At 38.3% G+C, this 14,906-nt stretch overlaps 1 protein-coding gene across 7 annotated transcripts in view; it reads right to left on the reverse strand.

Moving 5' to 3' along the window:
* DSCAM (DS cell adhesion molecule) overlaps positions 1 to 14,906 on the reverse strand; it is a 396,804-nt gene that overhangs the window by 157,395 nt on the left and 224,503 nt on the right. For 6 of the 7 annotated variants that reach the window (XM_060770299.2, XM_060770298.2, XM_060770300.2 and 3 more), the window contains exons 6-9: positions 14,307 to 14,582; positions 8,622 to 8,918; positions 7,293 to 7,568; positions 4,339 to 4,617 (exon numbers count right to left, since the gene is read on the reverse strand). In XM_060770299.2, the coding sequence (XP_060626282.2) occupies positions 4,339 to 4,617; positions 7,293 to 7,568; positions 8,622 to 8,918; positions 14,307 to 14,582 (1,128 nt within the window). Of the gene's footprint in view, positions 1 to 4,338; positions 4,618 to 7,292; positions 7,569 to 8,621; positions 8,919 to 14,306; positions 14,583 to 14,906 lie in introns of those variants that run through there. The other variant, XM_060770304.2, reaches the window with a different exon arrangement.

Genomic DNA, 14,906 nt, shown 5'->3' on the forward strand with positions numbered 1-14,906 from the left:
AGGCAGGATCATCAAGTTTGCAGACGACACCAAATTGGGAGGGATAGCCAATACTCCAGAGGACAGGAGCAGAATTCAAAATGATCTTGACAGATTAGAGAGATGGGCCAAAACTAACAAAATGAAGTTCAACAGTGACAAATGCAAGATACTCCATTTTGGCAGGAAAAACGAAATGCAAAGATACAGAATGGGGGATGCCTGGCTCGAGAGCAGTATGTATGAAAAAGATCTTGGAGTCCTCGTGGACAAGTTAAACATGAGCCAACAATGTGATGTGGCGGCAAAAAAAGCCAATGGGATTTTGGCTTGCATCAATAGGAGCATAGTGTCTAGGGAAGTAATGCTACCCTCTATTCCGCTTTGGTTAGATCACACCTGGAATATTGTGTCCATTTCTGGGCACCACAATTCAACAGAGATATTGACAAACTGGAATGTGTCCAGAGGAGGGCGACTAAAATGATCAAGGTTCTGGAGAACAAGCCCTATGAGGAGCGGCTTAAGGAGCTGGGCATGTTTAGCCTGAAGAAGAGAAGGCTGAGAGGAGATATGACAGCCATGTATAAATATGTGAGAGGAAGCCACAGGGAGGAGGGAGCAAGCTTGTTTTCTGCTTCCTTGGAGATTAGGACAAGGAACAATGGCTTCAAACTACAAGAAAGGAGATTCCATCTGAACATGAGGAAGAACTTCCTGACTGTGAGAGCCATTCAGCAGTGGAACTCTCTGCCCCGGAGTGTGGTGGAGGCTCCTTCTTTGGAAGCTTTTAAACAGAGGCTGGATGGCCATCTGTCAGGGGTGATTTGAATGCAATAATCCTGCTTCTTGGCAGGTGGTTGGACAGGATGGCCCATGAGGCCTCTTCCAACTCTTTGATTCTATGATTCTATGATTCTATTGTTGTTGGGGTTCTGAATGCTCTTTGATTGTAGGTGAACTATAAATCCCAGCAACTAAAACTCCCAAATGCCAAGGTCTATTTCCCCCAAACTCCACTAGTGTTCACATTTGGGCATATCGAGTATTTGTGCCAAATTTGCTCCTGATCCATCATTGTTTGAGTCCACAGATGTAGATGAACGACAACTACCAAACTCAAAATCCATGCCCATCCAACCCTGCTAGTGTTTTCTGATGGTCATGGGAGTCCTGTGTGCCAAGACTGACTTGGTTCCATCATTGGTGGAGATCAGAATTCTCTTTGATTGTAGATGAACTATAAATCCCAGCAAGTACAACTCTCAAGTAATAAAACCAGTCCCTCCCCCAATTCATAACAATAGCAAAATTACATTTATGAAGTAACAATGAAAATAATTTTATGGTTGGGGATCACCACAACATGAGGAATTGTATTAAGGGGTCATGGCATTACGAAGGTCGAGAACCACTGTTGTAGATTTATATGAGGACTAAGTGTTATACACTTTTAGATTAAGCCAAGTAGTCCCAAGATAGAGTGACATGGAATTTCTGTGAACTTCATTTTAAAATTTAAAAAGCTCTGCTCATCTGAACATTCAAAAACAACACAATGTCTACAATGACAACAAGAGCAGCAAAGAAAAGTTAACGTAAATGCCCAGGGTCATCTTTATTCTCTACATAATTTATAGAAAACCAGGACTCTTTGCTGACTAATAACTCTGATATGGTTCAGAAAACTTTTGCACATGCATTTTTCCTCATTAATTTTAATGGAGAGTACAAATTCACAACTTGAGTGTGCTTGCTGATTTACTGTCTTCATCAAAATTAATGGGAAAAATTTTGGAAGAGTTTTGGAAAGGGAAACTCTTCCTGGTATAGCAGAATTGCTGTAGAAAAAAATACATCAGCAGATCAAAGTTGCCTTCCTAAAACATCTGCATTAGTGTTCTGGTACTGTTGGAACAATGATCAATGTTCTTTAGTCAGACATTATAATGATTAAAATACAAACTACATGATTGGATCTTGACCATCACCTTCCCCCCTCCTTTTCTCCTTGAAATATTTTTTTTACTTTGTATCTAGGTACTATAGGTCAAAATGTTGAAGGAAATTTAATCACTCAGAGTACCAACTGATCTGTTATTGGATGGGATAATTCAGTCCTATACTTTACCCATTTTTAAATTTTGCCATTAAAAGTTTAGTTGTTTTAGGAAGTCTCTTGAAAATCTCTTGAAAATAATTTTATCTTTCAAGACAGAGATCTAATAGAATATTGTTTACCTTGGTGCAATAGTAACCTTAAATAGTGTGCACATCTTTAAAAATTATGTTTTAGTACTGCCAAGGAAATAATCACAAGAAATTGCCTGTTCAACACTAGGCAAAACATTGCCTGTTCAACGCCACCAAGATCATATATCTTTTTTCCTTTTACATTTTAGTTCTAAACTATATGGTGCTGTTTTTCAGGCCTGGCCCAAAACATTTGGTTTTGCGCAGCAAAGACATGACTCTCTCCAATTCCATATACAGAGGAGGACCACACTGACAACTTGTTGATAGAACAGCAACCCCTGTCATGCCTGAAGGCAATAAGGTAACTCAGAGATCTGTGTTTTCTTCTCCAATATCTTAAAACTTATTCCTGTTATCAACTACCTGAGGCCCCCAAACATAGGAACTATGCCTAATGGTAGGGTTGGTTATGTTCTTCACAAGCACAATTCCAATGCACATATCTTCAATATCTTTATAAGACATTCTTCTTCTTAGTGAAGGAATCAGTTTCCATGAAACAGTAGTGGCGTAAGAACTATTACACAGTTTTGGACACTTCTTTCCGGATGTATACAAATGGAAATCTTAGGTCCTCAAAGAACTATATGTATGTGTCCTCAAGTTGCCTGTTGACTTGTGGCATCCTCATGGATTGCACAGGATTTTCTTAAATCAAGAGCTGCACACACACAATATTCCCTCTGCACATTGATGAATAGACATTGCACAATTATTGATTTCTGTATTACTTTTCAAAGACATTTGTTTGAAGGGATGATATAATTTGTAGGAGAAAGAAATTCCTGCTAAATTTTGTGGACTATTTTAGCATCCCATGGCAGTAAGTTCCTTGGATCTCAATGAGAGCGGTCAGGATCCTTTTGGGGACACAAGAGCAGTCACCAGCTGTTTTGGTGGAACTAAAATGCAGCAGAGGACATGCCAACATCTCTTTCATCTGTTATGCTGCTATACTGACACAGAGAATGAGTCAACTGGATATATTTGCTGAATCATTAGTTGAATACTGCTGGCTATTTCTCACTATATGTTTTCATACAACTCCAAGTGACCCAACCTGCTTTTTACAGTGCAATTACATGAATTCACTAAGTAAACCCTCTGGAACCCATTCCCAGAGAAATGTATACAGGATTGCATACTTTCCTGTGGATGTGATTTCCTTTCTACTATGGCTCTTAGTTATCACTGGTGCTCATGAACTTCTATCATATGAACCCAGCAGGAGATGTATTGCAATGAAGGCAGTAAAGTAACTTAGAGACTGGCCTTGCTTTTTGGTAGAGTGGAACATCCCATGCAGCAAATTATTGGGAGTATTGAAGGGATGGTGCCATCAGCCACCTTTGGTCAAAGAGCCACCTTTGGTCAAACCCAACATCAGCTAAGTGAGTCTGCTGTATTCAAGTGAGATAATACCTTTCCCATCAACAATGAGGAATTAAGGTTCAACCATCAGTCTGCTAGCATTTAAAACTGGAATGGGTGGGGGTGCCATATCTTGCTGCTATGCGGCAAAATTGGGTCAGTCCTAGAGCACATGCCTTTAGGAGTAGCGAAGAAAGATGAAATAGATATTTGACACTGACACAGGCTTAGTGAACCCAATTTGACTCATATGCTGCCAGCTGAAGAATACCACCAAAGCATCAAATAGTAACAGACGCAAGCTCAGCATTGAACAACTGATTATATTTCCCAAATTCAAGGCAAGGCAGAAACATTCTCCTCTTAGTAAAGCTGTAAAGCTTGCTCGCCTATTAGCATAATTTTTCTGTTCATCTAAATTAAAAATTGACAGACCCAGGACTAAAGCACCATGGAAAATGATCTAACCACAAATGCTTTGAAGCCAAAGAACAGTTCTTAAAATATTTTCCATATATTAAATCCCGTGGCTTCAAGCTGTATAGGAAAATGCTTCCTGATCATTGATTAGGTCAGCCTGGTGATTTTTTAAATATAAAATGCTTTATGTACTTTGACAAGAAAAGAAAAATTAACAGATATACCAAGTGGTTTGTATCTCCTCCCAAACAGTTGTCATTTCAAAATACCGTTGACTTCTGTCTAATTGCCTGATTAATCATATTCACTTACCTCTCACAATTAATTGGCTTTGGTGCTCTACTGCTGCTGCATCATTTCGAGCTATACAGGTATAATTCCCATTGTGCATGAGGGAAAGATTAGAAATCCTTAAGGAGCTGGTGAAGTCAATGTTGTCAATGGTCACTCCAAGACTGGCTGGGATTGGCCTGCCATCTTTTTGCCAGGTTATTGTGATTGGCAAATCCCCTGAGACCACAACACATGGAATGAAAACTCTCTGTCCAATGGAGAACCTTGGAAATTCAAAAGGCTGGATAAAAGGGGGCACTGAAATTTAAAAAAAAACAGGTTGGGAGAAAATACTATTAGGCAAATAGTTGTGGAGGCACTCAGAGTATCAGATGTAAAGATTTTCTCAATTTAGATGGGTGACATAAGTTGAAACACGTGTATCCATAGTACATCCTTTCTCTTAGTTTTTAAGTAACTTAGGGCACATTAAAGTCACCTGATGCAAGCTTTGATTCCTTTGTTTTTCCTTGAAGGAAATAAGAATGAAAGATATTCTAGAAAATAAGTTCAGATCTAACAAAGTGCTTAAGTTGTCCTAATCAGTTGCCATGGCCCAGAGCTAGCTGAGCACAAACTAGTCAAGCATAATATAAAGCCCTTCCAGTCCATAAAAGTTTGAAATTATTAGTAACTACCTTCTCCCTGTGTTAAATTTGAATTCCTGGACTGGAGTAGATTGATCTGGCATAAGTTTTCTCTCTCTGGCTCTTATACCTGATGATCTTAACTAACAAAGCAATTCTGCTGACAGACTGCTCTGTTGGCAAACCTCTGAGAATAGTTAGCAGAATAATGTTTCTCTTAAAGAAGAGATTTACACCTAATAGCAAACCCATTCAACTGCCATGTGGTTGAGATAGGACTGCATTGCCTATCTGGAATATATCATAGGATGAACCAATGTCTCTTCTAACAGAAATGTTTCTGTACCAGAATGTAAAGATTTCAAAATTATCCTGGTCTCATGATATCCAGGAAATGATGACAAAACCTAAAGTTGTACCATGTATTATGACTGGATCTATTCTCAGATGGCCCCAAAGGTGATATAGAAGGTAACCTGACATGTTCTCAGATACAGAACAACTTCCGAGGTATAGCAATTAGTGGTTTGTCAAAACATGTTCACTGTTGCTGGGGAAACTGCAATTATATGGGAACACACACATCTATACACTATGCCCCACATAAATATGTGCTTGTAAAGATAGCTATGGGACACTTTACAGTCCACAGTCTAAAAAAATGTGACTGGAATTCTTTGATGCCCAGTTCTGAAAACATTTATACCTATATTGGAAGAAAGATAAAAAATAAAATAAAAAGTAAAGTAAATATAAAATGAATTTGCATCCAGATTGGCCCAAGTTATTCTGGTGTCTGGAACAGAACAGCAATTGCTGCTCCCATACACATCTAAGGGTGTATCTAGGATCTACATGGTCACTGAAATCCAGGGCTAGCCCAAAGAATTGCTGCCTCAGACTGGCCCTGTATACAGTAGACCTGTTTACATAATTTACCCCCAAGCTACAACAGTGGCAGAAGTGGAGTTCAGACTACTCTGTTGGGTTGAACCTGATTCAGCACCCTGAACAATCACCCTTATTTTGAACATCAGCAAAGGGACCCATGTGATTGAAGGAAATAAGAGTTTGCCACCCTCCTTTTTCCTGGTTGCACAGATGGAGGGTTTACTAGTGTAAACAAAGACATCCAGTGATTACTTGGAGCTCTCCAAAACTCCATGGTAGGCTGTCACAATCATTGGGATGACACAATCCCAATCTATCAGTTTTTCCTTGTGCCACAAAGTGCAGGCAAAAGGGGATGGTGGTGCCCCCTTTTTTAGAACCAGCACTTCTGTCCATACTACCCCAGAGTGTGGGCCTACACTGAAGTTTTGCCAAAACTTCAGAGCATTCCTTATTTTTTCTTAATACATGGTAAAACATGGTTAACTGGTTTTACTCTGCATATCAGACAAGAAGTCTTTAAATGCCATTTGGATGTCAAGAAGTGACTTCTGGTTGAAACCAGAGAAAAGGATAATGTCAGTGGCTGCTCCCAGACTCTGGAACTCCCTACCTATAGAGACCAAGATGGCCCTGTCCATGCTTGCCTTTCGTAGGTAGATGAAAACATGTTTTTGTCATTGGGGATTTATGGACTGAGCCTCCATAAATCCCCAATGGGTTGTTGTCATAGAAAGCTCAGATGGCAAGGGTGAGGAGGATGAGCTGTTGGAAGGACCAGCTTCCGAGTTGGAGTCCAACAGTGCCCAGCAGCTTCCTCGGCTGAGCTTGAAATAAAAGGTTGTCAGGACAAAAGATTCTCAAGAATTTTCAAAACCTATTTATTGTTGGCAGTAACATTGGTATCTGGAGTTGTAGGCTTAGACTATCGAAGATCTTGGAGTGATCTATCTTTATGACTTTGGCTTTTGGCTTGATGTGTTTTTAATTTTTATATTTATATTTTATTTTAATTTATTGTTGTTTTATTTTATTGTTACTGCCTTGAGTCCCTTTAACAGGAAAAAATGTGATAGAAATAAATTAAATTACTTTATATAAATAATTAAATAGAGGGCCTGTATCGATCAGCTGTTAGTCAAGATGTAATTTATTGAAAAACCACACCTATTGTTTTGGTATATGAGATAGAAAATCCCCTAAGTATCTTTCTCTGAAAATACAATAAATACAGTTGAAATAGCTTACAGATTCTTTATCTTTCGTGAAGTTCAAAATGTGATTCCCAAGAAAGCTGTCACATTCTACTTAATGGTAGGACTAGTCCTAATTGTACACTATCTGTCAGCTTTGCTTTCCTCTCGCATTTTGACATTTTTTTTTGTTTGTTAAATCCTGATCATGAACTGGAACAGAATTCTCACTAAATTCTACTAATTTGCCTTTATGCTTTACCTTTTACAGTCACATGTACACTCTGGCTGGTGGAAAGCTGTGGCTGAACCAGAACATTGCATGTGTATTCACCCTCATCCACCTCTTTCTGAACATCTGAGAGTTTTAATGTCCCATTGTTTTCAAAAGCTACTTGGCGATGGTTAAAAGGAAGCAGGTTAGAATTCTTGTACCACTTGATTGAGTAGTATGGATAACCAATGACACGGCAGTGAATGAAGGTGTCACGCCCTGCTATTGCTGTGATATTTTTCATTGGTCGAATGCTTGCTGGACCTGTAAAAGTATAAAGAAACTCTTGAAAATAATTCAATATGAGTGAATTCAGAGGTGAAAATTTTAAAATAAATATGCAACTTTTTTAGATACTGAAATCACAGTCTCTGATATATTTTTTTTAAAAAAAATACTTCAAAGAGCCACTTACAGGGTCTTCCTAATCGTTTTGCTCTTTTTAGTTTCTCTACCCCTACAGCAGGCACACTAATTAACTGTTCTGTTATGTGCTTGCATCATTGGAACACTCATGTGATAAAATCTGTGCTGAATTACAAATTAAAGGCTGGTGAAGAATTAATTAATGCCAGATATTGGGGGGCGAGGGGGCTGGAATGAACCAACAGTCTAGTATTTAATGAGATCGCTGAAAAAAGTGAATGTTTGTTTATATATATCTCAATCACAGACTGACATTATGGTATGTAAAATAAAAATTATAAACTGAAATATTTTTTTCATGGCTACTTGCTATGACTGTGGATTCCCCAAAGAAAGAAAAGGGCATGTAAGGCAAAGGAAAGAAAAGTGGAGAAAGTTATATATGGTGAGGAAAGGGCAGAATTGATTACAGGTTGAGTATCTCTTATCTGAAATGCTTAGGAACAGAAGTGTTTTGTATTTTATACTTATTTAATTTTTATTTTTGAATCCCGCCTTTGCATAATGTACATAATAAGATATCTTGACAAAAGAGGCCAGGTCTAAACAAGATATTCAAGAATGTGAATAATTTTAAATTTTAGAATTTTAGATAAGGGATGCCCAACCTGTATTTAGGTCATGGAGTATTAGAGGTGTTGTGGTATAGAACAAAAACTATAATGCAACCCTATGACAATTTATTGGCAGTAAATGTCATTAACTCTGATCACCCTCAGGAAGGGGTACTAAGGATTACAATTTTTTTTCATAAGACTGCACAAAAATGGAGACAGCATTTTTTAAAAAATGCTATGGTTAGAATTTCATGGCAAGGTTCAAAGCATGCAGCAATCTTCTTTACAATAAGGTTTTTGTTTGTTTGTTTTGAGGAGCTGATTTGACAAGCACCTCTTACGTTTATTCGAGCCTGGTAAAGGACGACTCCAGCAGAATTGTTGGCAGTGCAGCGATAGACCCCTCCATCTCGGACCTGAGTGCTGGAGATATTCAGGTAGCTGACCACATTGCCTTCGGAAGTGATGATCTGGCTGATCCGATGGTTGCCATCTTTGATTATGGGATCTTCATCCAATGTCCATGTGATTGTTGGAAGAGGAGTTCCCTTCACATTGCACATCAAAGAAACACCCTCTCCTGGACTTACCACTTTCTCACTGAAGGCTGAAATTATTTTAGGAGTTCCATCTGCAGAAGAAAAGGAATTTAAACAGGAGTGTATCAGATCTCTATTTATTATTTATCATACCCTTTTCCCAAAAAGCATTTTGAAAGAGAGCAAACTTAGCCATCTTTTCTTCACCTCATTTACATCCTACAAGATAGGATCTCAAAGCATCTTACAAAAAGACATATTTTTGCCCCATAAATCAAAAGAAGAACAAACCCAATTAATGACATTTAAAAAGGGCAATTCAACCGTATGAACCAGAAGCCCCCGGTGGTGCAATGTGTTAAGCCTTGTGCCAGGACGACTGCTGACTGAAAGGTCGGTGGTTCGAATCCGGAGAACAGGGTGAGCTCCTGTCTATTAGCTCCAACTTTATCGTGAGGACACGAGAGAAACCTCCCACAGGATAGTAAGACATCTAGGCCTCCCCTGGGCAACGTCCTTGCAGACGGCCAATTCTCTCACACCAGAAATGAGTTGCAGTTTCTCAAGTCACTCCTGACATAAAAAAAACCCCTATTAACCATACATTTCTGGAGTCATGTCTGTTTATTAAAGTCTTTGTGCCTGGTTGTGTGTAGGAGATAAACCACCAATAGAAAAGCCACCCAACACAGACATGACTTAAAATTATTTCAAGAAACAAAGTAAGTGAAGTTAAGGACTTGGTTTTGGAAATACATAACTTCAGTCATTATCTCTTAAGACAGTCATTCAAAAGTGTTTGGGATGAATATAAGACCAGAGGTTGCAAAATCTCATTTCAGATATAGCTCATAATCTAAAGAGCAGATTCTCACTCTGATTTTATATGCACCAAAGCACTGCAAGAAAGGTAATTGTGAACCAATCCATGCAGCTTCATGCGTAAGACTTACAGTTAGAAATGAATCTGTTTAATTTTCATAATTTTCATATATGTGTGTATATCATATATAAACATTGTATATTTCTCAAGCATTGGAAGAAATATATGCACAGAAGTGTGCATGGTTTTGAAAAATGTGCCAGAGAAGCAATGCATACTTTTAAAAATATAATCAAACAGGCTTCAGTTTGATGGGTGTGTGTTTATACATATACATCTATATAATTTTGGAGAAAAAATACACAAAAACCAAAAGGAAAATCAAGTCTCACAATCCAATATGGAACTGAATCCAGAATTTCTGGGGGATTTTGAGAAATACAACAAAGACTGGCAGATTTTTCACAGTCCTATATGGGGTGGGGTGTGCTATAGTAGAGCACCCCACCCCCACCCCCCACACACAAAGAGGTGGAGAATAAACCCAAATCGAAATCCCATCCTCCCAATATAGCAATCCAAGTCTTCAAGGAAACGCACATTCTAATTTGACCACAGCCCTACGGCAGAAGAACAGTAATGACATATATCAAGAGCTGGAAGTGCTCTCTGAATACGTAACCACATTGCCGTGGCTGAAATCTATAACTATCTAATGGACCTTTAGGATTGTTTTTGTTTTCTTTCTCACTCTGTTGCAAAGGGGAGATGCTGTTCTTGCTCCATTAAAGTGGAATTCCCACTAAAAGTACCCCACATTATCAACAGAATCACCATGTGGGGCTGTGGGGCAGGGGAATGATAGTGATCTACCCTGAACCATGAATAAAGGACCATTTGAATATTTTCTGCACAATAGAACATGTAAATAATATACTAGCAGAGGCATATGGTTGCCTATGTCAATTCATTCATTCTCTTTCTTTTCCAGGAACACTTGACTGTAATCTTGGCCCTCCCACACATCAGACAGGGATATAAAAGTAATTTGCGCTGAGCAAGATTTTTAAATGAATGTATGCAGCTTGTGGCCTGTAGGACTGTTCATGAAAATGGCTGCACATCTTTCAATTTCTGAGACTGGGAGGAAACTAAGATCAGATTATTTTTATATATTTCTTTTTCAAATTACATACACATCAATGCATACTACTATTAAGGATATACTTGGAAGATGCGCACAAACATGCTTTAGTCAATGGGGGAAATGCTTTAAATAAATACATGAAGAAAAATACATAATGTATGCATGAAAAAATGTGTACTAAAACAGGCATTAATGTACAAGTGAGAGGATGTGTAGCATTGTAACAAGACAGACAGCATAAGAGTCATCTGGAGAGGCCCTGCTCTTGGTCCCATCACCCTCCCATGGTGGGGACGGGGGACAGGGCCTTCTCAGTGTGGCTCCTCAGCTGTGGGACTCCCTCCCCAATGAAATCAGGTCTGCCTCCTCCATTTTGGCCTTTCTGAAAAAACTTAAAACATGGTTGTGGGACCAAGCATTTGAGTAGTAGATGCAGCAACTAGAATTAGTGTGGTATCTGACCAGCCGTGGACTATGACTGGACTATGATTCTGAACTGGTGGAATTTTTAAACAATTGATTTATAACTGATTTTAATTGTTTTTTCTGGCTATAACTATTATTTTATAATATATGTATTGCGATCTAATGGTTACCTGTTGTGAAGCCGCCCTGAGTCCCCCTCTGGGGGTGAGAAGAACAGGGTACAAATGCTTGAAATCAATAAATAATAATAAATACAGTGCCGAGAAATGCAACAAAAATTGAAGTAACAAGATTCCACATCTGAAAGAAAATAACTCCCATCAACCTCCAATCAACCACCCTGGTGCAGAGGATAATGGGAGTTGCAATCAAACATTCCTTAAGGGACAAGGCTGTTAAAGCCTATCCTAATCCTATTTGAATAATCGACGCAGTGATATAACAAAAAGTGCAGACCCTAGATTATTCTGCCTTCTCTGCAACCACTTCCAACCACCTCCCTGTGTATTCACCTGTCATCTCTCCAAAGACAAAGAGCTTCAGGCTTTTTATCCTGAATGGAAGCTGACACACAGCCAATATACCAGGAAATGTGCTCAGTCTCCACCTCTGCCTCCTCAGTTTTGTTGGTTTTTTTTTAATCAAGTGACAGGCTTTTTGGAGATAAAAGCAGACATTCTTTTCCCAGTGAGACCCACACATCTTTGAAATCTGTCCTGCTGTCACTCTCTGATAACCTGCACACTCTCAACATCATTATAGATTATCAATATGCTCTTTAGGCTTTCTTACTCACAGGAGATGGTTGCCGAGGTAACTAGGTCAAAGCCAGTACTCTTTTTTTCTCTTTTTTTCCCACACCACCCCATGGCCACTCTAAAAATAGTGGCCAGTCCAAGCCGGCAGTCTACCTTTGTTTGTTGTTGTTGTTGTTCATTCGTTCAGTCGTCTCCGACTCTTCCCTACCTTTGTTAGCTTTGGAAAATTGCTTGATTACTATGTGGAACAAGGTGTCAGTTACTCATTATGACTACTAGAGCTTCAACAGACATCTGATTCATTCATAAAAGTGACAACTGGGATGAAATATAGACAACCTGTGAACTTCTTTATTTTTATATTGGAAAAAAAAATTCCAAGGGGATACGCACTATTGCTTCATCACAAACAATTCCAAAGACACTGGAATCTTTTTGATGGACAGTTAATGGCTAATTTTTATGATTTAGGAGAATACGTAGGGCCTATATATTCTAAAGGCACCAGATTCCATCTGATCTTTGAAACTAAACAGGGTTTGCTCTTAGTATTACTTGGATGGGAGACTGCCAATGAATATTAGGTGCTGTTGGCTAATATTAGGTGCTGTTGGAAAGAACTGGCAAAACCTAGGGCCTAAGAAGACCCTATGAAATGTATGGGGGTTACCATATTTAGGATGTTTGTGTGCATGTATCAAGTCATCTGTTGACTTAGGGCAATCTCATTAATTAGATTTAAGAGTTTTCTTCGGCAAGATTTCAGATTCTTCCATGTTTTTTCTAATTATACATGCATGCCAACCTGAACACATGGATGTTCAAACAGGCTTTTGACCTCGAGTACGCTGAATGGGCCCATATGAAGTTGACAATTGGGCACGTTGTGTATTGATAGCAGCTAGTTTTATCTACCGTTGTTTTTTAAAAAAAAATATATTATTTTGATCTTATGCGATTTGTGCTGATAGGGGTTGTTATAATTTTATGTGATTTGTTTTATACTTCTGTAACATTTTTAAAATGTTTTATGTTATATATGTGCCCTGGAGTGCCTTTTTAAGCTGCCCTGAATCCCTTTAGGGAAATGAAGGTGGGATATGAATAAAGTCATCGTCATCATCATCATCATCATCATCACCATCATCACCATCATCATCATCATCATCATCATCATCATCATCATCATCTGTGTTCTGACACATCAGCATTTATTCTGTGTGCCTATAAAACGAAGTCTAGAGCCTTATAGAACAATATTAGTGAAAATCCAAGTCTCCCTTTCTCAGATAAAGACCTATATAAGTAGCAATCATATGAATAAAAAAACAACAACCATGCATCTGCTGGCTACAGGTTTGTAATTGGTGATTCTGTTCAGAGTCACAATGTTTCATTTTCACCCTTCTTCCTTTCCAGTGATCCTCAATAGTGATGTGTGATTTCCTGGCTTAGGTTGTGGGCACACAGAGATTGATATTCTGATTCTCTATCTGAACTGCTGTTCTCCCTAAACCTTCAGAACACAAAGACATCTCACAAAAATTAAGGGATTAACATGCTAATTCTGCACATTTCTAAATTGAAAACAGTACAGAAAACATTTCATCATTTCAACATGGTTTCATTAATTGTGAATATATAATTTTGCTTTGGAGTAGGGGAGGGAAAATATTTGAAAATTGTTGAAAAACATGTCTTTTTAAGTGTCAAGAAAGCTTGACAAGAAGAATTGTTGTCTGATAAGAATATTTGCAGTTTGGAACTTATTTTGCACAAAATTTAAAAATTGTTATTTTTGCACAAATCAATATTTTTTGCCCAGGAAGAAACATTTTCTGCATGGAACACAATATCTGAACATAGAAATACTAGTTCCTGTACTTTTTTTGTTGCAATTTTGTAATTAGAACTTGTTCTGCATAAAATATGGAAAATAGGGAAAAGGTTGAATTGCATAGAAAACAGAATTTTCTGCATATTAATATTTCTCCTCTGAACTCTCAAAAATGCTGTTTACTGTGCAGTAAATTCTGTTTTCTATACAACTCAACCTTCTGCAAATTTTGTACAGAATAAATGCCAAATTGTGGTTCACCTTTGAAGAGTATGTGATTTTTAAAGACTTTCTTGCATTCATTGTCACCTTTGGAAAGAAATGTAGTGAAGAATTACATCTCAACATTAATAAGACTCCATTTATGACATGTGTCCTTCCAGCCCACCTAGTTCAGCTACACACAACAATCAAATAATAACTGTAACCAACATTTTGATATTGAATGATTCAAAATACACAGAATATCTAAAACAAACTATGACTGACCTTCTAGCACCACCTGAACATAGTCTTGTGCAGACATCTTGTCCTTGCGTACAAAACACTGGTATGCCCCACCATCACTTTTGACCATGCCGTCCATAATAAGGGTTTCGTGAGTGACCCCAATGATCCTCACATTATTCCCGGTGTTGATGATTTCACCATTTCGATACCAAAAAAGTTCAGGGTCCTCTGTTCCAGTCACACTACAGGACAAGGACACTTGACTACCAACACTGCTTTTAACTTTCCGTGGAGTGATGTTAGCTTTGAGAGGTTCTATACAAGCAAAAGGGAAGAACAAAATTAGAAAATGCATTTTTAGAAGTAGAAGCAGAACAAGTAGAGTGCTGTGGCAAACAGGTTGGTAGAAGAGCCAAATATATGCACACTGGATATGTATGAGAATATGAACCTATCTCTGCATATTTCCCAGAACTTCCTCTAGGTTTTTGCTGCCCTTGAGAGAGAGGCTATAAATGGGTTTTCTTCATCCTACGTGGCTTTCAGACAAGTGGTGTTAAAAAAACACTTCTGTACATAATCATCCTTCTCCATATTTAGAAATGTCCTGGTGTTCATATGGATGGGAAATTGTTGTGA

The sequence above is a fragment of the Anolis sagrei genome, chromosome 3, assembly GCF_037176765.1.
Source record: "Anolis sagrei isolate rAnoSag1 chromosome 3, rAnoSag1.mat, whole genome shotgun sequence".
Classification (NCBI taxonomy): domain Eukaryota; kingdom Metazoa; phylum Chordata; class Lepidosauria; order Squamata; family Dactyloidae; genus Anolis; species Anolis sagrei.